The sequence below is a fragment of the Megascapheus bottae genome, chromosome 3, assembly GCF_031878675.1.
Source record: "Megascapheus bottae isolate mThoBot1 chromosome 3, mThoBot2.hap1, whole genome shotgun sequence".
NCBI lineage: Eukaryota > Metazoa > Chordata > Mammalia > Rodentia > Geomyidae > Megascapheus > Megascapheus bottae.
Genome location: NC_143511.1, coordinates 37,493,878 through 37,519,646, shown reverse-complemented (window position 1 = coordinate 37,519,646; position 25,769 = coordinate 37,493,878). Strand labels below are relative to the sequence as shown.

General features: G+C 40.1%; 1 protein-coding gene across 1 annotated transcript; it reads right to left on the bottom strand.

Annotated features, from left to right (window-relative positions):
- Window positions 1-24,259, bottom strand: Cd274 (CD274 molecule). Its single transcript, XM_090329942.1, has 5 exons — window positions 24,197-24,259; window positions 19,190-19,531; window positions 8,083-8,367; window positions 5,503-5,613; window positions 1-1,563 (listed from the first exon to the last, which is right to left on the bottom strand). The coding sequence occupies exons 1-5, from the start codon at window positions 24,246-24,248 to the stop codon at window positions 1,541-1,543; spliced, it is 813 nt and encodes a 270-aa protein (XP_090186068.1). The 5' UTR covers window positions 24,249-24,259; the 3' UTR covers window positions 1-1,540.
- Window positions 24,260-25,769: the final 1,510 nt, after the last annotated feature.

Here is a 25,769-nt window from a genome sequence, read left to right as displayed (position 1 = left end):
AAAAAAAAAAAAAGATACAAAGAGACTAGGAGAAAGTAACTAGAAACAAACAAGACACAATTCCTGACTGTTTAGAATTTCAAATCTCTTCTAGCTGCTATCAAAGAATTCATATATTAAATAAAAATTAGCCCAGGACATAGCCAATGCATAAAGTGTTACCAGTTATGAGAACCTTTAATGAACTTTTAATATATATCTTCACAATAATACATAATTTTTAAAAGGTTGCTTTTGGAAAGAGAAAACTGATGCTAAGAGGATGGAATGAAGACCTTTGATGGTCTTTTATTGGAGTATCGGAATATTGAGCCATGGAAGAGCATGGATTCAGAATTTAACAGCATTTTTTAAAAAGGAGCTACTAAGGAATATTAGACACTATACATAAAACATAGATTATAAGACAAGGACAAATAAATCAGTATAAATATAATGCTAGCAAAGGAGCCCAAACATTGTATTCTACAGTCTTTTAAATATTTACTTCCCATAAACTAAAACTCTGTTGATTACTAACAGATTTGAATATATCCAACAGATACTTTCTCTGCCTCACATCTGTATACTGAAGGCCTGGCACATGGCAAGGCATAATAGGTCAAAATTCTTACTAAATAGTTTTTGCATAAACAAATTTTTCAAAGTCCAACTGAAAATTGTATTCAGAAAGGAAAGTAGGTGTATTTTCTTCTGTGTGCAATCATTTAATCTCTCTGCATCCATAGCTAAAAGATAAATATGATAATAGCTGTTGCCATAGTGGGAGTGTTAACCAAGATGAAATAAGATCATGTAACTAAGATACCACATAGCTGTGAAACTGATATTTAAACAGGGCAGAAACGATGACAGAGACTTGAGGTATGAGAATCAGATGATTCAAATTAGCCAATGCATCAGTGGGTTAAATAAGGTAAGATCACACACACCTAGGGGTTGATGTTTTTTCTTCTTTGTACCAACAGTTCCTCAAGCTCCTCACAAATACTTTATGTTCCTCTGCACACAAGCAAGTTGTTAAAAAGTAGCAAGTTGGATTTGATGATGACATTTTCACATTTACTACAAAACAGTCTTAAAATAAACCATTAATCGCCACACTCACATGAGAAGACCTCCACAGATTCACAAAAACATCGAAACAACTCAGTCTTCCAGTCCTCAGACTTCCTGTCTCTACAAGATCAGTTTGGGCACTGAGTAGAGGCAAGGGTGTTTCTGCAAGAATTGACAATTAAGTCAGGGATTCTCAGCCCACTTTCCTAAAGGAGTGATGAACCAGGTGTGGGGGGGCTCCTCACTCAGCAGTGTCAGCTGTCCCTTTCCTATGCACTGGTGAGGTTCTCCATTCTTCTGCTGTCTCAGGGTTTCCTCCCATGTTCCATCTTTCTTCATTCTCTTTGTTTTCCCCTGGTTCCACAGTCAGAGCTTTGGCCTTTAAGTCCAACATCGTCTGGATCCCACAGGCCCTTTCATTTGTGCATTCTCCAAGTCTAGGCTAAGAATCCCTCCTTGAAGATTAGAAGTTCGATGTTGACTATGTCTCCTCAAATTGGGTATCTGGAGAACGATAACAGTATATTAATTTCACTAGGCATGATAAGGTGAGGGGAAAAAAAGAAACTCTGGAAGAAACAAACTCAAGAGTGTTATGTCATTCGATCAGAGAAAGAGGTAAAACATAGTTATGCCCTATTACCCTTACATGATAAAAGATAACTAACCATTCTGGTTTATCTGGGATTTTAAATCTGAAAGTCTGGGGGCCAGGAGTTTGGCCTAGTGGTACAGTGCCTGCCTAGCAAGCATGAAGAAGACCCAGGTTCGATTCCTTGGTACCACATACATAGAAAAAGCCAGACCTGGTGCTGTGGCTCAAGTGGTAGAGCTATAGCCTTGAGAAAGTCCCAGGGACAGTGCTCAGGCCCTGAGCTCAAGCCTCAGGACTGGCCAAAAAACAAATCAGAAGTGGTACTGTGGCACAAAATGGAGCACTAGCCTTAAGCAAAACTTCTCAGGGACAATGCTCATGCCCTGAGTTCAAGATCCAAGAGTAATAATAAGAACAAAAATCTGAACATCTGATGTATTGATAAACTCTTTAATCCTGAGCTGACTGGGAAGGCTGGTTTCATAGGATGATCCACATACTTACTAACTAGATTTATAACATAAATAAGCCCACATAAGGAAAACTGCCTGAGCTTATTCTAATTAATACACGACTTGAAATGAGGGCTCATTGTTTAGTTTAATTTTTTTTAACTTAGTATATAACTTGGGAGAGGTTTTTCTGCCCTTTTGTAAGTGTAGACATTTGTAGCCAAATGGAGCGAAGCAAACTGAGTTAGAATGAGGATCTCCTGTTAGGGTAATAAACCTGTAAACTTGATTTTTGTCATTAGTTGTGTGTCTTGGTACTTTACATGATCATTGTGGTTCTCTGCTTTTCTCTGTATAACAGGGGAATGGTTCTAGTAGTTATCTCATTTGGGAGGAGCAGAGGAGAAACTGAGATACTTCATACAACACTTGAGACAGGTAACAGTGGCTGACATTTACCACTGTAGGAGTAACGAATAATTAATGGTTCATCCATCAGTTGATAGACTTCTCTATAGCAGGAAGACATTAGGATAGAGACAACAGGTTAGCCAAGAGAAACTGCCCATCTTCTTCCTTCTGCTTTCCACAAAGATAATCACCCCTTTTCACTGGAGGGCCATTTCTAAATCTCTTGAAGTGTGGGGAGTGCTCCGGTTAAAAGCAGAGGAGTCAGCAGTCTGTCTACACGAGGAGCCTCCTCTAGTAGGAAATGAGTCATGATGGATTTATTTTCCCCCTGCTATTGCTTTCACGTTTTCTTTCCTTTTCCTTCACCTTCCCATCCCTTCTCAAATTCTTAACATTTTCTTGCTTTGAATTTGTATCTCAGGTACCACATTTTCCACATCTGTCATTCTAAGAGGAAAAGAAATCACTTTCTCATTGTTGGGGGGAGCGGGGTGGAGGTTAAACTCAGGGCCTGGGCACTGTCCCTGAGCTCTTCACTTTGAGCCACAGTGCCACTTCCCTTTTTTTTTTCTGGGGTTAATTGGAGATACGATTCTCATGGACTTTCTTGCCTGGGCTGGCTTTGAATCATGATCCTCAGATCTCAGTCTCCTGAGTAGCTAGAATTATAGGTGTGAGCCACTAGCGCCTTTGTAAAGAACCCAAGTCTACATCTCACTTTACAAGTCTCCTGTGAAACATTTTTAATCCCAACTCACCAGACTAATTGTCATTCAGGGCCCCAACTCCTTCGGTTAAGGAGGCAAAAGTTTAGGACATATCTTTTACTCTTAGATTTTTCGTTATGAGCATATACTTTTCCATCTTCTCCTGGGGGTAAACCAAATTCTAAGTACCTTATTATTTTTTGGTTTTCTGGCCATTCATAAAGTCTATGAATCTAATTTCTCCAAAGAAACAAGAGGGAAAAAAAAACACAAAAACTTGTTTCAGGAGCCTGTGCTGTTGGGTCTGCTGTGGTTCCTGGTGACAGGTTCCAAATTCAGGAAGCAAATAACTGCACACATTGGGAAAATCAGTCTTACTTCAACACAGAAGAAAACAGGAATTTTCATCTGAGCAAAGGATCACAAGCAAGCAGACGGATTGTAATCCTAGCTCCACCAACCAACTGGATAACAAGAAACAAGCCATGGAACCCTTCTGTGGTTTTCAGTTACTATAGCTCTCAAGTAGAGAAAATAATACCTTACATCTTATCCTGCCAATCAAATGATATCATTATAATGAAAACATATTTGCTACCACCATCTTTGTATAAGATGTTTTATGTAACAGAATGGCAAAATAAATTCATAATGAAGGCCAGAAAAAAAAAATAGTTAGGCCTGTGCAGTGGTTCATGCCTATAATCCTAGCTACTAAGAAGGCTGAGATCTGAGGATCATGGTTCAAAGCCAGCCCAGGCACTAAAGAACATGAGACTCTTTTTTTTTTTTTTTTTTTTTTTTGCCAGTCCTGGGCTTGAGCTCAGGGCCTGAGCACTGTCCTTGGACTTTCTCAAGACTAGAGCTCTTACCACTTGAGCCTCAGCACCACTTCTGACTTTTTTCTATGTATGTGGTACCAAGGAATCGAACCCGGGTCTTCGTGCATGCTAGGCAAGCACTCTACCACTAGGCCAAACTCCCGGCCCCAGAACATGAGACTCTTATCTCCAATTAACCACTAGAAAACCAGAAGTGGCACTGTGACTCAAGGGGTAGGGCAGTAGCCTTGAGCTGAAGAGCTTAGGGACAACACCCAGGCTCAGAGTTCAAGCCCCATAACCAAAAAAAAAAGTAGTTAGCACAATCATATCCTCGTGCAAATCTAGTCCATCTCCCAACCTCTAGGTAGTTGAAACTTGATCCTCATATCATTGCCAACTACCTTGGTTCTGATATGAACCCTAATCTTCAGAAACAATTTAGCTTTAAACCCCATCCCCACCCCACCCAGTTATGACCAGTTTCCCAGATCCACCCACCCTTTCTAAGAGGTTACAGGGAATTTCTCAATGACTACTGGAATTCCCTTCCATATTCTACTTCCCTATTTGACATCAAACAATTCTATACAAAGATAATTGGATTTCTTGTTATATGTCCCAATCTGGGGGGAAATGTTCACTCTGAATCCTCTTAAAATGGAAGGAAATTATTTGAATATTCATTTTTTTCTATTTTAATCACTCTCAGGACTAAGTAGAGAAAAGAACATGCAAATTATTTTTTAAGTGATGTAACACTTCCTTCAGATACCTTGTGAAATAATCCTATGGTAAAAATACCACAGCACTATAGAAGGAATTGGTTTTATTATGTATGGTACCCAGAAATCAGCTCAATATAATGTTGTAACTAATGCAACACTCAAATTCAAGTGACACCATCAGATGTATTAGTACTTCCTCTTCTAAGGCTGCACTTGTTTGCATCAAGAAAGAAATAGTAGGAAACCAAGTTTTCTTCCACTTCCACAGACATCCATCCTCTCACCTAACACTGCTGTACACCAGATCTTCACACAGCAATCCCATTCTGGTCCACTGTGATGTCTATTGAACAGTGAAATGTCACTGTATCACCTTGCAAAGCTAAGTCCGTTTTCCTAAAGCTATATCCCATCTTGGTCGTTCAAAAATGTTACTGGAGGATTCAGTGCCATCCTCCAACCTAAGTGTTGCTCCAGAGTAGCAAAATCTATTTTGCATAATTGAAAGTGAGCCCTGAAAGTGAAAGCCTATAGGAAGGTAGCATGTTTTGTTAGTGTTTCCCAAATTGCATTTTGAGTAGGACATCGTACATTGTGATGTGGGTCCAGCCCTGCACGTGATAACATATTTAGCATTTCTAGCTCTGCCTAAATGCCATTACAACAACAGTACCACCTTCAAACACTACCCCATATCCCCAGGGAAAACCATGGCAAAGAAGGACATACCCTTTCTTCTTAAGCACAGGAAGACTGTTAGTGCTATAAGAAGGAACAGCAGGAAGGATGCCAGGATCACCCAGTGAGTCCTCTTCTTCTCAGAAAAGCTCACAGGTGGTTCTGAAAAACAAAAGGAATTGACTATCTATGTATATATAAAAAGTGCACATTTAGGGCTGGGAGCGTGACCTAGTGGTAGAGTGCTTGCCTAACATGCACAAAGACTGAGGTTCGATTCCTTGGTACCACATACATAGAAAAAGCCAGAAATGGTGTTGTGGTTCAAGTGGTAGAGTGCTATCCTTGAGCAAAAAGTGTCCAAGGACAGTGCCCAAGCCCTGAGTTCAAGCCCCAGGACTGGCAAAAAAAAAGTGTACATGTAACATGTATGTATATATAGGTATATATGTGCAGTACTTTTATATTTGAAGGGCCTCTTGCTTGCTAGGTAAGTTCTCTACCACTGAAGCCACCCATTAGCCCTTTTTGCATTAGTTATCTTTGAGCTAGGATCTCAATATTTATTCCTCAGGGATTATGATCCTTTGATTTATGCCTTCCCTCATTATCTCCTTGCTAGAATGCTTCATGAACCAACATATCCAACCATCCCTTGAGACTGAGTCTTTCATACTTTTAGAGAGATCTTGGGTCTGGACTTGAACTATGATCTCCCATTCTCCCATCTCTCAAGTAGCAAGGATTCTAAGTTTGAGCCACCATGCCCAAGTAAAATAACATTTTGATAGGAAGTGGTCAGGAGAATAATCATGCTGGAAGTATAATTTAGTGTAGCTTTAGGTTCATTTTATTAAATACTTAAAGCTAATGGCCAGGGAGGGGATAGTTCTGATAGAAAAGTGAGAGCCCTGGAGAAGTTGAGGAATCCCAGGCTTTGGATTTTTAAGTAGCCTACAAAATGAAAATACTCCGAAATTTCTAAAGTAATTCACATAGTACTACGCTGTGTGACTGCTCAATACTAAATGGCAGACTTAATAATGTCACTTCCTCCTACATTCTGGAAGCTAGAACTAAGCCCACATGGCAAGGGTGGCCCGCAGAGAAACAGGGTAGATCAACCTGCAGTTAAAGAACTTCTATTCCTTACACTCTGGTCCCGATGAGGACCGCGGCTACTTTCTTTTCTCCCAGTCTCTGTCTGTGGTCCCACATAGGAGGAAAAGGGGTACCATGACACAAAGATTCTAGGAGAATGCCATCTCTTGACATCAGTCTCTTCCTTATTTTCTAAATATTTTTTCCTTGTTTGTTCACAATCCCATGCTGGATTTTCTTTATATATTGGTCAACTTTTCAACCTAAATTTTCATCTGTTTTCTTTGTCAGTCCAACTCTGGAGTTTGACTGACAGCATCTGTTTGGGGGAGTGTGAAGTGACCTCAGAACCTTTTTTTCCATATAATTTTTATTGTAATTAATAGAATGGTTATATTATATGACCTCAGAACCTTTTGGTGGTGGTAGTGTTAGTCGTTGTCATCATGGGGCTTGAACTCTGGGCCTGGGTGCTATTCCTGAGTTTCTTTTGCTCATGGCTAGCACTCTACCACTTGAGCCACAGTACCACTTCCAGTTTTCTGGAGATAAAAGTCTCACAGCAGGTGAGGTAGCTCCCGCTTGTAATCCTAGCTACTCAGGAGGCTAAGATCTAAGCATCATGGTTCAAAGCCAGCCGGAGCACACATGAAAGTCTCTTATCTCCAACTAACCACGAGAAGACTGGAAGTGGCACAGTGGCTCATGGGTGCTGGCCTTGAGCTGAAGAGCTCAAGGACAGTGGTCAGGCCCAGAGTTCAAGACCCATGACCAACAACAAAAATAGTCTCACAGACTTTCCTGCCTGGACTGGCTTTGAACCATGATATTTAGATCTCAGCCTCCTAAGTGGCTAGAATTAGAGACATGACCCACTGGTGCCTGGCTTTCAGAACACCTTTACATTAAACAATCTCACTGTCTGACACCAGCAGTTCACGCTATTCAGAAGGCTGAAGTCTGAGAATCATGATTCATCCACCAGCCCAAGCAGACAAATCTGGTATACACTTAAGTCTCCAAATAACCAGAAGTGAAGGTGCAGCTCAAGTGGTAGAGTGCCAGCTGTGAGCTAAAAAGCCAAGGGACACCAAGGTTCATAGTTCAAAGCAGACTGCCCTCAGCTGAAATATTTGCTTCCTAACACAGGAACCCTGAAAGATTTGGGTTCTTGAAACATGGTGGAAGTTGAACATCACTTTTCAATTTCAAAATTTACTTAAATTTACTTCAATTATAGGAGCATTTCCTATATGCAAATATTTACCTACCTGTTCCTGGAGTGGGAACTGTGTCTTATTTGTCTAAGAAGAGACAGTGCCTAATATGCTGCTTGGTAAGTAGAGCATATTCAATATCTGCTAAATATTTATTATGCAGCACTATGACTTGGGAGGGGGAGAGGGAGGAAATGGCATATATGTAGTAAATACACTGTTATCTAGTCACTCGTTTATCCAGCCCTCATCTAATGACTATGATAAACAGATGTCTTGAGTCTGATACATTTTGACATATTCAGAATGTTACCTGGGATGATCAACTGAGCTGTATTGTTTTCCCAGGAATCTACTCTCCGAAAAGTACAGTAGAAAATCTCATTGGCTGTAGTGTTGGTTCTCAGTGTGCTGGTCACATTAAAAAACTTCTCTTCCCTCTGGGAATGGCTGACATTAGTCTGTCCACTCAGGATTCGGTGATCACTGCTTGTCCAGATGACTTCAGCTTCAGGGTACCCCTCAGCCTGGCATGTTAGCTCATGTTCAGAGGTGACTGGATCCATGGAAATTCTCTGGTGGATTTTGTTGTATGGGGCTAGATCATGAGCAAAGAGAAGTCAGAGATTTCTTGTAGCGTTACTCCTCCTAAGTTGGTTTGGTGTTACTCTGCATTAGGAAGCTTCTCAATGCAGGCTGGTTCTCAGAAAAATAAGCTTAATGTTCAGCTGGCTCAGTAGTGGGGACCATGCCTGTTAGTCTGCCTCATTTATTTCCAACTTGGGCTAAGTTTGAGCACAGAGGAACAATTGTCTTGCTGTAAACATTACCACGGGGGCCAGGAATTTGGCCTAGTGATAGAGTGCTTGCCATGGTACCACATATGTAGAAAAATCCAGAAGTGGTGCTATGCCTCAAGTGGTAGAGATCTACCCTTGAGAAAGCCCAAGGACAGAGCTCAGGCTCTGAGTTCAAGTCCCAGGATTGGCAAAACAAAAAAAAATCCACCCGTGTAAATATTACCATGGCATATCTATTGATTTAAACACAATACAAAGATTTAAAATAAATTGCCATCTTTTATTCTACACCAGTGGTTTTTTAATACAAATATAAAATATGTCTATTTACTCAAGTCTTGGTATGCCTCACTGTAGGGTACTAGAGATTTTACAGTCGTTTAATTTATTTTATTTTATTTTTTGGAGGGGGTTTGAACTCTGGGCCTGGGCACTGTCCCTGAGCTCTTCAGCTCAAGGCTAGCACTCTACCACTTGAGCCATAGCACCACTTCCTTACATTCTTATTTTCATTTTTTGTTGTAAAGCTATCTTCATAAACATAAATCCTTCCAGCCGTCAAGTACCATTCTGACTTTATTTAATAAATTGATTTGGACGTATCATTTGTTCTTGTAACTTTAGGTCACTTGTAACTTTAGGTCAATGATTATAAGTTAGATATGAATATCTATACTTTGTCATTTAAAAAACCAAAAAAGCCATGTTCTTAATGTTTTCTAAAGTTTAAATACATCTTCAAATTTGAGAGCAATTTTGGAGTTACAAAAGTTGTGTGGCATCTGTATGCCACTTACCCATTTTCTGTCATTCTTTCTTTACATCTTACATTAGCACTGGAGAGTTTTCATGAGCATTGACATCAGTATGTGACCATTAGCTAAGACCCACAGCATATGCCATCCCACCATCCTTTCCCTACTACTTTTTTTCTGATACATTTTAATACTTATTGTATAAATGCTTGTGTTGGCTATTTTAATAAGTCGTGTAACTTATAAGCAATATACAAATTGTGGTTCAATTTGATATAATAACTTGGAGAAGTTTTAGGACTAAAAATCTCAGTTCACTGACTATTCTAATAAACTGTTGAGTGTGTAGATATAGTATGAGATGTAAATTCTTGTTTGCTCATTGCAATGACAATATCATGCTTTTATTCTGTTGTTACATGAAAAACAACATCCATCCCTTTGCCAAAGACATAATAAAAGCTTAGACATGGGACTAAGAGTGTGGCCTAGGTGGTAGAGTTCTTGCCTAGCATGCGCAAAGCCCTGAGTTCAATTCCTCAGTACCACATACACAGAAAAAGCAAGAAGTGGTGCTGTGGCTCAAGTGGTAGAGTGCTAGACTTGAGAAAGTTCAAGGACAGGGTCGGGGAGTTTGGCCTAGTGGTAGAGTGCTTGCCTAGCATGCATGAAGACCCAGGATTGATTCCTTGATACCACATACATAAAAAAAAGCCGGAAGTGGTTCTGAGGCTCAAGTGGAAGAGCTCTGGCCTTGAGAAAGTCCAAGGACAGTGCTCAGGCCCTGAGTTCAAGCCCCAGGACTGGCAAAAAACAAACAAAAAACAAAACAAATAAATAATCAATGTTTTAGTATTCTTGAATCAAGGAAATCAACACAAATAAAATCAATACCTATGAACTTAAAACCCAAATAATAGTTTACATGAGTACTTGAGAGTTCTCAACCTGGTACCTGTCATGCTTAAAAATCATTTAAAATGAAAACATTGTACTACAACATGAAATAAATGCTTTATGAAATAACATTGTCATAATAGAGGGTAATCCACATAGCATGTGATTTGACTTATGGGCAATTAAAGTATAAACCTAAAATCACTGTTAATGGTAAAGTCTTAGGAGTAAAAACATTTGTTTTTTTTAACCCATTTATAATCATTTGTTAAGGAAAGACGAATGAGTGATGATGTTATTTCCCACAGAGGAACACATATAAATGTAGTACAACTCTAATTCATTCCGCAAGAATTATTATCAACCTCTGAAGCAGGGCCCATACATGAGAATATATAATGAAAATATTGGAGCTCCTACTTATCACCAAGTGAACAGTTTAAGTTTCCTAAGCTTTGCTGATCGACGCTAGGTTTTACTTTGTCTGCCACACAGGGATCTTCCAGTGAGGAGGGAATTTTATATTACCTAAGGGAAGAGGTGACTCACTGAGGTTATTGCAGTTATTGCAGATTTTCAGGTTTTCTTATAAGTAAATTAATGTTATAAAATGAGCTAATTTAAAGTTCCCCACAGTCAGGTATCAGTGGCTCATGACTGTAATCCTAGCTATTCAGGAGGCTGAGATTTAAGGAGCACTGTTCACAGTCAGCCCACGAAGCAAAGTCTGTGAGACTCGTATTTCCAATTGACCACAAAAAGCTAAAATGGAGTTGTGACTCAGGTGGTAGAGCACCATGCTTAAATATCAAAGCTGAGAGACAGAACTCAGGCCCCAAATTCAAGCTCCAGGGTCAGAACAAAAAGTGGGGGGGGAGGGAAGAGGGTTAGGAGAGAAAAATGGGAGAAAATTAGGGAGGAGGTGACACTTTTTAAAGGGAAATGTACTCATTACCTAACTTCTATAACTGGAACACCTCTGTACATCACCCTTACAATATAAAGAATTTTAAGAGTGCTTGCCTAGCATGCATGAAGACCTGAGTTTAATTCCTCAGTACCACATACATAAAAGTGGTGCTTTGTGGCTCAAGTGGTAGAGCTCTAGCCTTGAGAAAGCACAAGGACAGTGCCCAGGCCCTGAGTTCAAGGGCCAGGACTGGGGGGGAAAAAAAACAAAAAAGAATTTTAAAGCTTCTCACAAAGAAACAGGATTGAAGACAATACTAATACAGAAACCAAATGAAAAAGTCAGAAGTGACGTTTTACCAACCATACTATGAAGTTAGACACAATAAGTACCTAATAGAACCTGAGAAAGTGTTGCCTAAAACTTCATGTGTTAATAGTGAATTTTAATCTAAAAACCATGGGTGCATATGGATCATGTCTGTAATCCTAACTACTCAGGAAGCTGATTTCTGATGATCACAGTTAGAAGTCAGCCCACACAGGAAAGCCTGGAAAATTCTTTTTTTTTTTTTTTTTTGCCAGTCCTGGGCTTGAGCTCAGGGCCTGAGCACTGTCCTTGGACTTTCTCAAGGCTAGAGCTCTACCACTTGAGCCTCAGCACCACTTCTGGCTTTTTTCTATGTATGTGGTACCGAGGAATCGAACCCGGGTCTTCATGCATGCTAGGCAAGCACTTTAACCACTAGGCCAAACTCCCGGCCCCATGGAAAATTCTTTTTCTTTCTTTTTTTTTTTTTTCCAGTCCTGGGCACTATCTTGAGCTTTCTCAAGGTTAGCACTCTATCACTTGAGCCACAGTACTACTTCCAGCTTTTCTATGTATGTGGTACCAAGGAATCGAACCCAGGACTTCATGCATGCTAGGCAAGCACTCCACCACTAGGCCAAACTCCTGGCCCCTACAACTAGGCCATGCTCCTGGCCCCAAATTTTTATCTCCAATTAACTACCAAAAGAGCCAGAAGTAGAAGTGAGGCTCAAGTAGTAGAGTGCTGACCTTAGCAAAAAAGCACAGAGACAATAACCAGGTCCTCAAGACTAGAACACACAAAAAAATTTTTAATATATAGTTAAATTTTTCCCCTCCAAAATGTCTAATTTTATACATTTAAAATGCACTTGTGGGCTGCGAGCATAGCCTAGTAATAGAGTGCTTTCCTAGCAGGCTCAAAGCTCTGGGTTCGATTCCTCAGTACTACATACACAGAAAAAGCCAGAAGTGGTGCTGTGGCTCAAGCAGTAGAGCACTAACCTTGAAAAGGCCCAAGGATAGTGCCCAGGCCCTGAGTTCAAGCCCCATGACTGGCAAAAATAAAATAAAATAAAATGCATTTGTAGTGCCAGCTCCTGGTGATTCATGCTTGTAATCCGAGACTCTTATCTCCAATTAACCACCAGAAAACCAGAAGTGGTGCAGTGGCTTAAGGTAGTAGAATGCTACCTTTGAGCAAAGGTGAGTTCAGAGACAGTGCTTAGGCGCTGAGTTCAAACCCCATGATCAAAAAAAAAAAAGCACTTATGATGCTTTAGATTTCATACAATCCATATGAAATTGTATTCTTTTGCCTTATAAAATAGAAATTTAATTTATATATTATAAAAAGAATATTTGTTATAGAGTGCATAGTTATCTATACGCTACTTTAAGGTGGTTTTAGATGGAGTAGATAATCAAAACTTTTTGCAAATTCCTGCTTTAGTAGATGGACGATGTTTGTTGAGTATTAGCATCAGTTCAACACTGATTCTTGTTACTTTTGAAATCATTGTACAACTTGCTACAGACTCCACAAGTACAAAGATAGGTGGCAAAACAGAGTAATTCAGAGCAAAAACTTCAGAGCCAGACTGCCTGAATTTAGAACCTCACTGTGCCAATTACACGATGGGTGGAGTTTAGGCAAATTGCTTAACCTTCAAATTTCTCCCCATTCTTAAAATGGGAAGAATCATGCAATATAACACTGACTCTAAGATGCCTTATATTGAAAGACATAGTCATATTTTAAATATAGTAAAATGTGAAAATTTTAGCTGTAACAAAGTATTTAGTCAAGTTGAAGAGTAAACATATGTATAACATAAGCAAAATGCTTACTACAGGGCCTAACACATAGTAAATATTACATTAGTGTCAATGTCTTCTTGCTAGCAGGAGTAGCAGTAATAACAGAATTATTCCTCCTCTTCCTAAAAGGTACTGACAGTTCCTGAACAGCCTTAGAAACAGAAATTTTCTAGAAAGCCTACAGAGTGGGAGAAGATCTTCACTAACCATACAACAGACAAAGGCCTCATATCTAAAATATATATTCACTCCAAAACTAATCTCCAAAGAAACAACCATACCATTAAAAGATGGGCCAAAGACTTAAAGAGAGTCTTGTCTGAAGAAGAAATAAGAATGGCCTATAGACACATGAAGAAATGCTCTACATCTCAGGCCATAAAAGAAATGCAAATCAAAACAACTCTGAGATTCCACCTCATTCTAATTAGAATGGCCATTATCAAGAAATCTAAAAACAACAGATGCTGATGGGGATGTGGCCAGGAGGGATCATTACTACACTGTTGGTGGGAGTGTAAACTTGTTCAACAGCTATGGAAAGCAGTATGGTGGTTTCTCAAAAGACTAAACATAGAGCTCCCCTATGACCCAGCAATTCCACTACTTGGCATTTACCCAATCATCCAGAAACAAGGAATACTAAATTCACTAGCACAACAATGTTCATTGCAGAACTATTTACCATAGCAAAGATATGGAACCAACCTAGATGTCCCTCAGTTGATGATTGGATCAAAAAGATATGGTATTTATACACTATGGAATTCTATGCTGCTATCAGAAAGAATGACATCGCCCCATTTGTAAGGAAATGGAAAGACAGAAAAAAAATCATATTAAGTGAAGTAAGCCAGACACAAAGGAACATAGGCTCAATAGTTTCCCTCATTTGTCATAATTAGTATAAACCTTGGACCCTCTTAGCAGAGGTTTACAATAGGGCAAAAGCTAGATACATAAGGCCCTATAGGATGAGGCTAAATGAAAAGACCTTCAGGATATAGAAACAAGAGCCATATAATGTGTGATTGTTGTTCTTTTTTTTTTTTTTTTTTTTTTTGCCAGTCCTGGGCTTGAGCTCAGGGCCTGAGCACTGTCCTTGGACTTTCTCAAGGCTAGAGCTCTACCACTTGAGCCTCAGCACCACTTCCGGCTTTTTTCTATGTATATGGTGCCGAGGAATCGAACCCAGGTCTTCATGCATGCTAGGCAAGCACTTCAACCACTAGGCCAAACTCTCGGCCCATGATTGTTGTTCTTAATGTACTATGTTATTTCTCATCTCTTTTGTTGTCCCTTGGTTATCTCATATTGTTACAGTATCTTACCTTTTATCTGATATATTGTATATATGTTTATTTATTTATTTGCAATAGGATAGGGAAGGGGAAAACAAGATGAGGGGAGGGAGTAGGGGGAGGGAAATGGGGACAAAAACAGGAGAAAGGGTAGCAATGTTTGTGAAGTAATGTACCTTCTATCTGGCGAATATAATGTAATCCTTCTATTAATTACAATAAAAATATATTTTAAAAAAAGAAAAAGAAAAAAATATTTTCAAATATTTAGTCTGTTCATGCTTTAAGACCGTTAGACTAGTTTTACTTGAAGAATTCATTCACTCATTCAACAAACACTTTTTATATGTTCATGTCACTCTACTATATATGTCATGTCCTAGGAATACATGATGAATGAAACAAAGATCTTTGCCTTTGTAGAGCTTATGTTCTAGCAGGAGGAAAGAGACAGCAAACAAAATACATCCTCGGATATACTATCAGACATATTAGATAAAGATAGATGCTATAGAGAATACTTAAACAGAGCTGGAGTTTCTTAGTGGAGGTATGATTCAGTGGGAGAATAAGCCATGATCCGTGTCATTAAAATAGCTTTATCAGGATAACTATGTAATACTTTGTTCTTTCAGTTATCTGATCCCATTAAGGGCTCTGAAAGTATTAAATGGTCATTTCATTTCCCCAAATGAAAATTCCCAAAACTATATTAACTTCAGTGATTAAGAGAAAACATTCTCAATTAAAAGTTGAATACCTAGCAGGGTACTGGTGGTTCACACCTGTAATCCTAGATACTCAGGAGGCTGACACCTGAGGATTATGGTTTAAAGCCAGCCTGAGTAAAAATGCCTGTGAGACTCTATTTCCAATTAATCCCTAAAAAACCAAAAGTGAAGCTGTGACTCAAATGGTAGAATGCCAGCCTTGAGCAAAAGTACTTAGAAACAGTGCATAGGCCCTGAGTTTAAACTCCAGGATAGGCATAGGCCCCACTGCGCGTGTGTGTGTGCATGCATGCACGCGAACATACACAAAAAAAGGCAAAAGATGTAATAACACCCAAAGTGATAGTGATAATTGAGTTAACCCCAAACTACACCCTTTCAAATTTCAGTTTTAAAATGCCTCACCTTTTAAAACCCCATGATGAGTAAACTCCCCAGGGGAAGCTGAGTTACCACACATTTACAGTGATGGGAAGAGAAGTCCAGCAGAGTTACTGTGAAATCATTTGCATAAGGAGGTGACTCAGGAGTTCACTTCCTTGGATATGTAGTGGCTGGCATGCTAGGAGCTTTACATCCACAGGCTGCACTGCCTCTGTGCATGCAAGCTTCATGGCTAGATTTGCTCAGGAGGTAAATGTTTCATGCTCTTGGTCTAAATCAACTCATATCCCCCAAACCATATGTGAATGACAAGATACCGATTTAGTCATTTCTAACAGAAGACAGAATGGTCAAACAAATCCTCCAATTTATTTGTTTATGTGCTTAGCTCCATCAAGAATCCTTCACTGGTAGCCAGGCCTGGTGGCTCATGTCAGTAATCCTAACTACTCAAGAAGCTGAGGTCTGAGGATCGCGGTTCAAAGCTAGGCGGGGTACTAAAGTCCATGAGACACTTATCTCCAATTAACCACCAGAAAACCAGAAGTGACGCTGTGGCTCAAGGGGTATGGTGGTAGCCTTGAGCTGAAGAGCTCAGGGACAGTGCCCAGACCCAGAGTTCAAGTCCCATGACCGACAAAAAAAAAAAAAAGAATCTTTCACTGGGGGCCAGGAGCATGGCCTTGAGGAAGAGTGCTTGCCTAGCCTGCACAAAGCCCTGGGTTCAATTTCTTGGTACTACATACACAGAAAAAGCCAGAAGTGATGCTGTGGCTCAAGTGGCAGAGCACTAGCCTTGAGCAAAAAGTGTCCAAAGAAGCCAGGCACAGTGGCTCATGCCTGTAATCCTAGCTACTCAGGAGGCTGAGATCTGAGGACCCCAGTTCAAAGCCAGCCCAGGAAGGAACAATTTCTAAGAGACTCTTATCTCCAACTAACTACCAGAAACCAGGAAGTAGTATTGTGATAGCATGGTAGAAGTGTTAGCCTTGAGCACAAAAGCTCAGGGAAAGCACCCAAGCCCTAAGTTCAAGCCCCGTGACCAACAAAAAGAAAAAAAAAGGAATCCGTCAATACTCGAAAATCTACTATGTCAAAGAGACATGGAACATACACTTCACATTTCATATACTTCAACACTTCCTTGTTTCTTCCCAACTGCCAAAATAATATTTTATTGTGTGTAGGTTGTTTTGTTTTGTTTCCCACTAACCCATCCTAACAAAGCTGACTTAAAGTTAGATGATTTCTTCGAATAATTTAGAATATAATAGATACCTGATACTTATTGATAGACTGAAAAAAAAAGCTGGAAATGTCAACAAGTGATATCTTCTTAATAACAGCACTATTCCTGAGATGAGGCTTCAACTCAGGATCTGGGTGGTACTGTCCCTAAGCTTTTATGCCCAGGGCTAATACTGTATCACTTGAGCCATAGCTCCTTTTCTGGATTTGTTGGTGGTTAATTGGAAATAAGGGTCTTACAGGCATGACTGCCCAGGCGGCCATGGGACCTCTATCCTCAGCCTTCTGAGTAGGTAGAGTTACAGACATGAGCCTGTAGTTAGCCACCAGTGCCTAATTTTTTTTTGGTATGTCTCAGGGCTCGAACTCTGGCCCGAGCACTGTCCCTGAGCTCTCCAGCTCACAGCTACCACCCTATCCTTGAGCCACAGTGCCACTTCCCATTTTCTAAAAGTTAACTGGCGATAAGACTCTAGGTCCTTTTGTGCTCAAGCTGGCTTTGAACCTTGATCCTTAGATCTCAGCCTCCTGAGTAGCTAGGATTACAGGCCTGAGCCACTGCACCTGGCCAGTGCCTAATTTTTTATGTTTGAGTTCTTAATTATTGGTGATCCTTTAGGATAAATGTGAATTTTTCATACTTATTGATGAGAGTTAGCTCAGAAATGAAAAGACTAAGAGGAGATTATATCATTCTAGTCAAACATCTGTTTATAATTCTAGTCAAAATACTAGAAACAAAAGAAGTAGGCACATAATCTCAAACCTATGTCTAGAGAAGACAGCGTCAGCTCAATGTAAAGAGAAACTGGGGTTGGGAATGTATCTTAATGGTAAAATACTTGCCTGGCATGTGTGAAGCCTTGGGTTCAATTCCTCAGTACCACAGTCACAGAAAAGGCTCGAAGTGGCACTGTGGCTCAAGTGGTAGAGTGCTAACCTTGACCAAAAGAAGCTCAGGGACAGTGTTCAGGCCCTGAGTTCAAGATCCAGGACGAGAGGTGGGGGGGAATTTCAACAGTCCAAGGAAGTTTCAAATGATAGAAACACCACTGTGGGAAGTGTATAGGAAGTGTATGACTCTTTGTGGGGATTTCTGTTCTTTGTGACAGTTTGGATTACTGTGTATGCCTGGAATCCTTCTATTTCTCAATTCTATGAAATTCAACAGTGAAAGCAGAGGTGGTGGGTAACTTCTCTCCCCTTTCCTAATTCTAACCCAAAATCTGAACTCAAATGACCTGATGACATATTTGTGTGTCGGTACCCCAGGAATTAACACTCACAGTTCCCCTTTAGCACTCCAAGATAACTATCAGTATAGATTCTTGAGATGAATGTTTGTCTGGTAAGCATAGCTTGTGTCAACTCAGTGCTTGGTTTTCCCTGGACTTCATGTGACCTTTTTATGTGACCTTTTTATGCTTTCTCAGATAGACTTCCAGTCTTTATTTTAATTTCAATCTTACAATTACATTAACTTTATATATTTATTTAGGCTTGAGAGATTCAAAGGCAGGAACATGTGGCAAACCTAACAGTCCAATAATAGTAAGTGGATACAAAAGGTTTCTAGAGAAACATACAAATAGTGGCTTCTACCTCTGCAGGCCAATTGGGTAGCAAAGACAGGAAAGTTATTGGAGGTAAAGGGGAAGGGGTGTTTTTGCAATTTTCCTCTCTGCCATAGTATATGAATTGTTTGAAAATATAAGTACTATGTTTACCATAATAAAAGAGTAAAAGTCACGATATTTTTTTTGAAAGCTAAACTTACTATAGAACATGACTGTGTTGCCAGACACGGTGGCTCACGCCTATAATCCTAGCTGAAATCTGAGGATCACCGTTCAAAGCCAGCCCCAGCAAAAGAACATGAGATTTTTATCTCCAGTTAACCACTAGAAAATTAAAGGTAGGGCTGAGGCTCAAGGGGAAGGGAGGTAGCCTTGAGCTGAAGAGCTCAGGGACAACTCCCAGGCCCAGAGTTCAAGCCCCATGACCCACAAAAAACAAAAGAACATGACTGTGTTACTTGTTCCTGTATCTCCAATAATTGACAAGAATGAGATGTTCAAGAAGGGTTCCTTCTTTGCTCAAGTGTGTTCATGAGTATGTGAATGAATGAAGTGACTGAATGAATGAACCGGTTGCTACCATTCTTTTGGAAAGTCTAGACTTCCAAAAATGAAGAGCTCTCTCAACACTTTGGGATATTTTTAATTTAAAAAAAATGAGCCTTATTTATCTCTAATAATTCTTACCATTGACTTTCAAAGTAATTCGCTTGTAGTCTGCGCCACCGTAGCTGATCATGCAGCAATAAACACCTGCATCCTGCAACTTCACATTTGTGATGTGGAGGGCAACATTTCCTTTGAAGAGCTGGTCCTTCAAGAGTGAGGCCCTCTGCCTGTAGCTACTGTGTTGATCCTTTAGGTCCTCCTCCCCAAGTACAAACTGAATAATCTGCTTCTCTTCCTTTTCCCAGTAAACACCCAATGAAATCAGGTCTAAATGATTTTCAACGGGGAATCTGCATTCCATTGTCACATTACTGCCATAGTCTACAACATACAGGTCCTTGGGAACTGTGATAGTGAATGCTGCAAAAGAAGATGAACAACCTTCAGAACATGTACATTTCTCAGCACGTTTACAAAACGGGGTAGTTTTAAATCATAGCACTTGGTGAGTTACATGATCATTCTTTTGAATGAATTGCTTCCTTAAGATACATATTTTATATTCAGTAGACTTGAAACTTGTTCAAACACTATATCCTAATCCTATGCTATAATAATGTAACATTAACTAAGCAAGTTGTCATAACTCATAAACATACATTACTATAAAAATATAAAATGGAGTAATTATAACTAGAGAGACTTAATGTCCTCCAGAATGTCCCTTGATTGCCTACATGCCTTCAATACTCTGAAGAGTAAAGTCTAATGGCTTTCCTTCTTATCATCTAAAATTCTGATTGGTTCTCTGGCCAGAAGAGATACATCTAGAAACTTAGGCAGAGCCTCAGGATGACAGTGCAGGTTCATCTCAACAATTTCATTGTACATTAAAATTCTTCCATGGAATAGCTTCACTGAAGCCACACTGGTAGCTCATACATGTAATTAAACCTACAGAAGAGGCTGAAATCTGAGGACTGCAGTTCAAAGTGGGCAGGAAAATCTGTAAGATTTTTTTTTTTTTTATGTTTTGCCTACCCAGAGGCCTGGACTCAGGGTCTGGCCACTGTCCCTGAGCCTCTTCGTGTTCAAGGCTAATGGTCTACCATTTGAGCCAGAGAGATACTTGTGACTTTTTCTGAGTAGTTTATGAAGATAAGAATCTCATGGACTTTTCTGTCTAGGCTTTGATCATCAGATCTCAGCCTCTTGAGTATTAGGATTGCAAGCATAAGCCACCAGTGCAGTGCTGGCTGGGATACTCTGATCTCCAATTATGTACCAAAGAACTTGAAATTGAGTTGTGGTTCAAATGGTAGAACAGAGCTCAGGGCCTGAGCACTGTCCTTGGACTTTCTCAAGGCTAGAGCTCTACCACTTGATCTTCAGCACCACTTCTGGCTTTTTTCTATGCATGTGGTACCGAGGAATTGAAGCTGGGTCTTCATGCATGCTAGGCAAGCACTTTAACCATTAGGCCAAACTCCAGGCCCAGAACATTAATTTTTGAGCAAAAAATCTCAGGGGCAGCACACAGGCCCCATGTTCAAGCCACATGACTGGCACACACAAAAAATAAATTTTTGGTGTGTGTGTGTGTGCCAAACCTGGGATTAATCTCAGTGCCTGAGCACTGTCCTTGGGCTTTCTCAAGGCCAGAGCTCTACCACTTGATCCACAGCACCATTTCTGGCTTTTCCTATGTGTATATGGTACTGAGGAATCAAACCCAGGTCTTTGTGCATGCTAGGTAAGCACTCTACCACTAGGCCAAACTCCTGCCCCCACCAAAAAATAAACTCTACAAGGACGATATCTGATTAGAGTTATAGCAATATATATAGAATGTTCCCAGACTTGTTTATAACAAACAAACCACAGTATTCCTATATGCAATTTTCATAGAAATTTCTAGTAGTTATCCCTGGGAAATAGATAGTCAGCTCATTTTGGATTGCCTATATATTACTTATCTTTATATAGACCCATCTGACTTGTTTATAAAATAAAGATAAAAAAGAGAATATATTGCCAAAAATGAAATATTTTGCCATCAGATGTACCTGGAATAATTGAGTATGATGGTTCTTGCTTATAATTCTAGCTACGTAGTCCTAAGTAAGAGGATTGCAATCTCGGAAACATCCCTTGAGATTTGTTAATGTTACCTCATTTGCAGAAATGTATGAATTAAATAAAAAGATTTAGGGGCTATGGTATGGCTCAAATTTAGAGCATCTCTGTATCAAGTGAAAAATCTAAGCTTCATTACTAGTAGTATCACATGGATTGTAAAAGAAACAAATTGAAAAGTATTTCAGAGAGAGCTGAAATTACAAGTATGAGAAACTTAAGTCTGCAGTAAGATGGAGCCATTGCAATCACAATAAATAAGTGAAACAAAAAGGTTTTATTTATCCACTTCTTCTTACCTAGCCTAACACATTCCATTTTGTTCAAAATACTAAGGGCAAAAATGTATCTTTTGATGCTAGGTTATGGACAGACAGGTGAAATGTACAACAGCAAATGTATAAGGGACAGGAGAAGAATTGAGTCTTCTCTTTGTGACGCCCCTGCTCTCACTGGAAAGGAGGACAATAGTAATGAAAGTGAACTAAAGTCACTTGTAAGTTTATATTTCAAATTGAGGGAAAACTGACAATTTAAATGAGCAGAATTTTATGTTAAAAAAGAAAGAATTGAGGCGGAGACAGGAGTTTGGCCTAGTGGTAGAGTGCTTGCCTAGCATGCATGAAGACCCAGGTTCAATTCCTCGGTACCACATACAAAGAAAAAGCCAAAAGTGGTGCTGTGGCTCAAGTGGTAGAGCTCTAGCCTTGAGAAAGTCCAAGGACAGTGCTCAGGCCTTGAGCTGAAGACCAACACTGGCAAAAAAAAAAAAAAAGAAAGAAAGAAAAGAAAAGAAAGAAAAAAAGAATTGGGGTGGGGAATTTGGCCTAGTAGTAGAGTGCTTGCCTAGCATGCACAAAGACCCAGGTTCTATTCCTTGGTACCACATATTTAGAAAAGCCGGAGTGGGTGCTATGGCACAAGTGGCAGAGCACTACCCTTGAGGAAAGCCCACAGACAGTGCTCAGGCCCTGAGGTCAAGCCCCAGAACTGGAAAAAAAAAAAAAAAGTCTTCTAGTTAGTACCCACCTTTGTTCAAGTCCCAGCATTCCATCCCCAAGAGACAAGGAAGGAGGTAGAAATTGGAATGAATGGGGCTGGGAACTTGGCCTAGTGGTAGTGTTCGCCTAGTATGCGCAAAGCCCTAGGTTCGACTTTTCAGTACCACATACTCAGAAAAGGCTGGAAGTAGCTTTTTCTACTTTTTTTTTTTTTCAAGGCTTAAGTGGCGGAACACTTAAGGACAGTGCTCAGGCCCTGAGTTCAAACCCCAGGAATGACAAAATAAAATAAATAAACAAAAAAGAAAAAAATTGAAATGACATGAAGTACTCAGTTACAACTAGATAAGGAAAAAAGAGATAAGTGAACAAAAAATAGGAGAACGAAGACAATGAGTAAGAAATCAGAGGTTTTTTTTTGGGGGGGGGGATGGGGAGAATACTTGTAGGGTTTGAGTATATGGGCACTCTACCTAAGCTTTTTCACTTAAGGCTAGCACTTGACCACTTTGAGCCACAGGGCCAGTTCCAGCTTTCTGGCAGATAATTGGTGATTAGTCTCACTGACTTAACTGCCCAGCTTGACTTCAAACCACAATCCTCACATCATCTCAGCCTCCTGAGCAACTATGATTATAGGTGTCAGCCATTGGCTCCTGGTTAAAATCAATTTTGTCTATGATCTAGACTAAAACAACTAGATCATTAATCAGCTCATTTTTAATAAAGTAGCATTATCAACTCTGGAGAAAAAAAAAAAAAGAATTTACTCCCGGATGCCAATGGCTCATGCCTGTTAATCCTAGCTACTCAGGAGGCTGAGATCTGAAGATTGTTGTTCGACACCAGCTGGGGCAGGAAAAGTCCATGAGACTTTCATCTCCAATAAACTACTCAGAAAAGGCCAGAAGTGGCAGTCTGGCTCAAGTGGTAGAGTGCTAATCTTAAATACAAAGAGGTTCGGGAAAAAGGGCTAAGCCCTGAGTTCAAGCCTCATGATTGATAGAGAAAGAGAGAGAGAGAGAGAGAAAGAGAGAGAGAGAGAGAGAGGGAGGGAGGGAGGGAGGGAGGGAGGGAGGGAGAGAGGGGAAGGGAGGGGGAGGGGGAGGGAGATCGAGGGGAGGGGGAAGGAGAGCAGGAGGGGAAGGGAGAGGGGGGAGGAAGAATTGCATCCAGGCTGGAAATGTAGCTTAGTACTAGAGTGCTTACCTAGCATGCATGAAGCCCTGAGCTTAATTCCTTTGTAACACATAAACAGAAAAAGCTGGAAGTGGCACTGTGACTCAAGTGGTAGGAGTGTTAGTCAAGCTCAGGGACAGTGCCCAGGCCCAAATTCAAGGCCTAGGATTGGCAGGAAAAAAAAAAAAAGCATCCACTTAAAAATTACTGTTTTAGGGGCCAGGAGGTTGGCCTAGTGGTAGAGTGCTTGCCTAGCAGGCACAAAGACCCCGGGTTCCATTCCTCAACACCACATACATAGAAAAAAAAGCTGGAAGTGGTGCTGAGGCTAAAGGGTAGAGCTCTAGCCTTGAGAGAAGTCCAAGAACAGTTCTTAGGCCCCGAGTTCAAGGCCCACAACCGGCACAAAAAAAAAGTAAAAAAAAAAAAAAATTACTGTTTTAATCAGGCACAGTGGCTCATACCTGTAATCCTAGCTACTCAGGAGACTGAGATCTGAGATCTGAGGATTAAGGTTCAAAGCCAGCCCAGGCACAAAAGGACCAGAGAATCTTATCTCCAATTAACCTCTAGAACCAGAAGTGGCACTGTGGCTCAAGGTTTGGGTGGTAACCTTGAGCTGAAGAACTCAGGGACAACACCCAGGCTCAGAGTTCAAGCCACATGACCCACAAAAATAAATAAATAAATAAAAAATTACTGTTTTAGTTTTAACTTAGAGTTAAAATATTTAAAATACAGAAACTAATGGCAGGATTTAATGACTTACCATTAAGCAAATTATAGTAGGCTGTGAATATAAAGACACTAAATATCCTCATGTTTCTAGAATTACCTAGTAATAGAAAACACAAAAAAGAGTGATTTATTCAAATGAACACACCATGTGACAGTATTAAAGTGTCTAATACATAAATAGCTCCTAAAAATCAATAAGAAAAATTATGCATAAACTAATTCTAAACTAAAGTATCCTGGAAACCAGACTAGGACTGATTTGTGTGAAACATAGCAAATGATTTGGAAGTTCAATAATTTCACTTAATAGCCCAGAGCCATTAAAGCCATATGAGAATCATACTAAATTTAGTTATAGGCCCTGGAAAAATTGAAAGTAAGCCAAGAAGACATTATACCCAAATCCTCGCAGCTGTTTTATGGTTTTCACTACGTCGCAACATATCTGGAAACCCAAACATACTTTATGCAAAAAATCAAGGGAAAAAGGGTGTTAACTTCCAATGCCTTTTCTCTCCTACAGTCAAAACAGTTTCATGTTGTCCTTTAACTATTCAAGATTTCCAAGGGTTGGGAACGTAGCTTAGTGGTAGAGTGCTTGCATAGCATTCATAAAGCCTTGGGTTCCATTCCTCACTACCACATAAACAGAAAAAGCTAGCCTTGAACGAAAAGAAATTCAGAGACAGTGCGCAGGCCCCAAGTTCAAGCCTCAGGACTGGAAAAATTGTATTTTCACACACACACACACACACACACACACACAAAAGCAAAATATGAATTTGATTTGTTCAATGCTTAGTTCTTTGGGAATTACCATTTCCTCTGTCTCTTTATAGTACTCTTTTTCTTTTCTTTCTTTCTTTTTTTTTTTTTTGCCAGTCCTGGGCTTGAGCTCTGTCCTTGGACTTTCTCAAGGCTAGAGCTCTACCACTTGAGCCTCAGCACCACTTCCGGCTTTTTTCTATATATGTGGTACCGAGGAATCGAACCTGGGTCTTCGTGCATGCTAGTCAAGCACTCTACCACTAGGCCAAACCCCCGGCCCTAGTACTGTTTTTTTTTTTTTTTTTAATCAATTAGTAACAGTATGAACCCTTCCTGTCAGAGAGGGGGGAGGAGCTAGCACCAGCACTTAAGAGGCTGAGCCAAAAGGATTACTACCAGTTTGAGGCCAGCCAGGGTTACATAACCCTTCCCCCTTCCCAAAAAGATGTTATATATGAAAAAGGATAAAATAAAATGAGTCATTATCCTCTTGCTAATACTAGGACCACAATTGTTTTCTTTTTTTGTAGGTGGGGGCTTGGGACTTGGACTCTGAGCCTGGGTGCTGTCCCAGTGCTCTTCAGCTCAAGGCTACCTCCCTACCCCAGGGCCTGGTCGTTGTCCCTGAGTTCTTCAGCTCAAGGCTACCACCCTAACCCTGGAGCCACAGCACCACTTCCGGTTTTCTGGTGGTTAAGTCTCACAATCTTTAGTGCCTGGGCTGGCTTTGAACCACGAGCCTCAGATCTCAGCCAGTCCTGGTTTTGAACTCAGGGCCTGGGCACTATCCTTGGGCTTTCTTAAGGGTAAAGCTCTACCATTTGAATCACAGCACC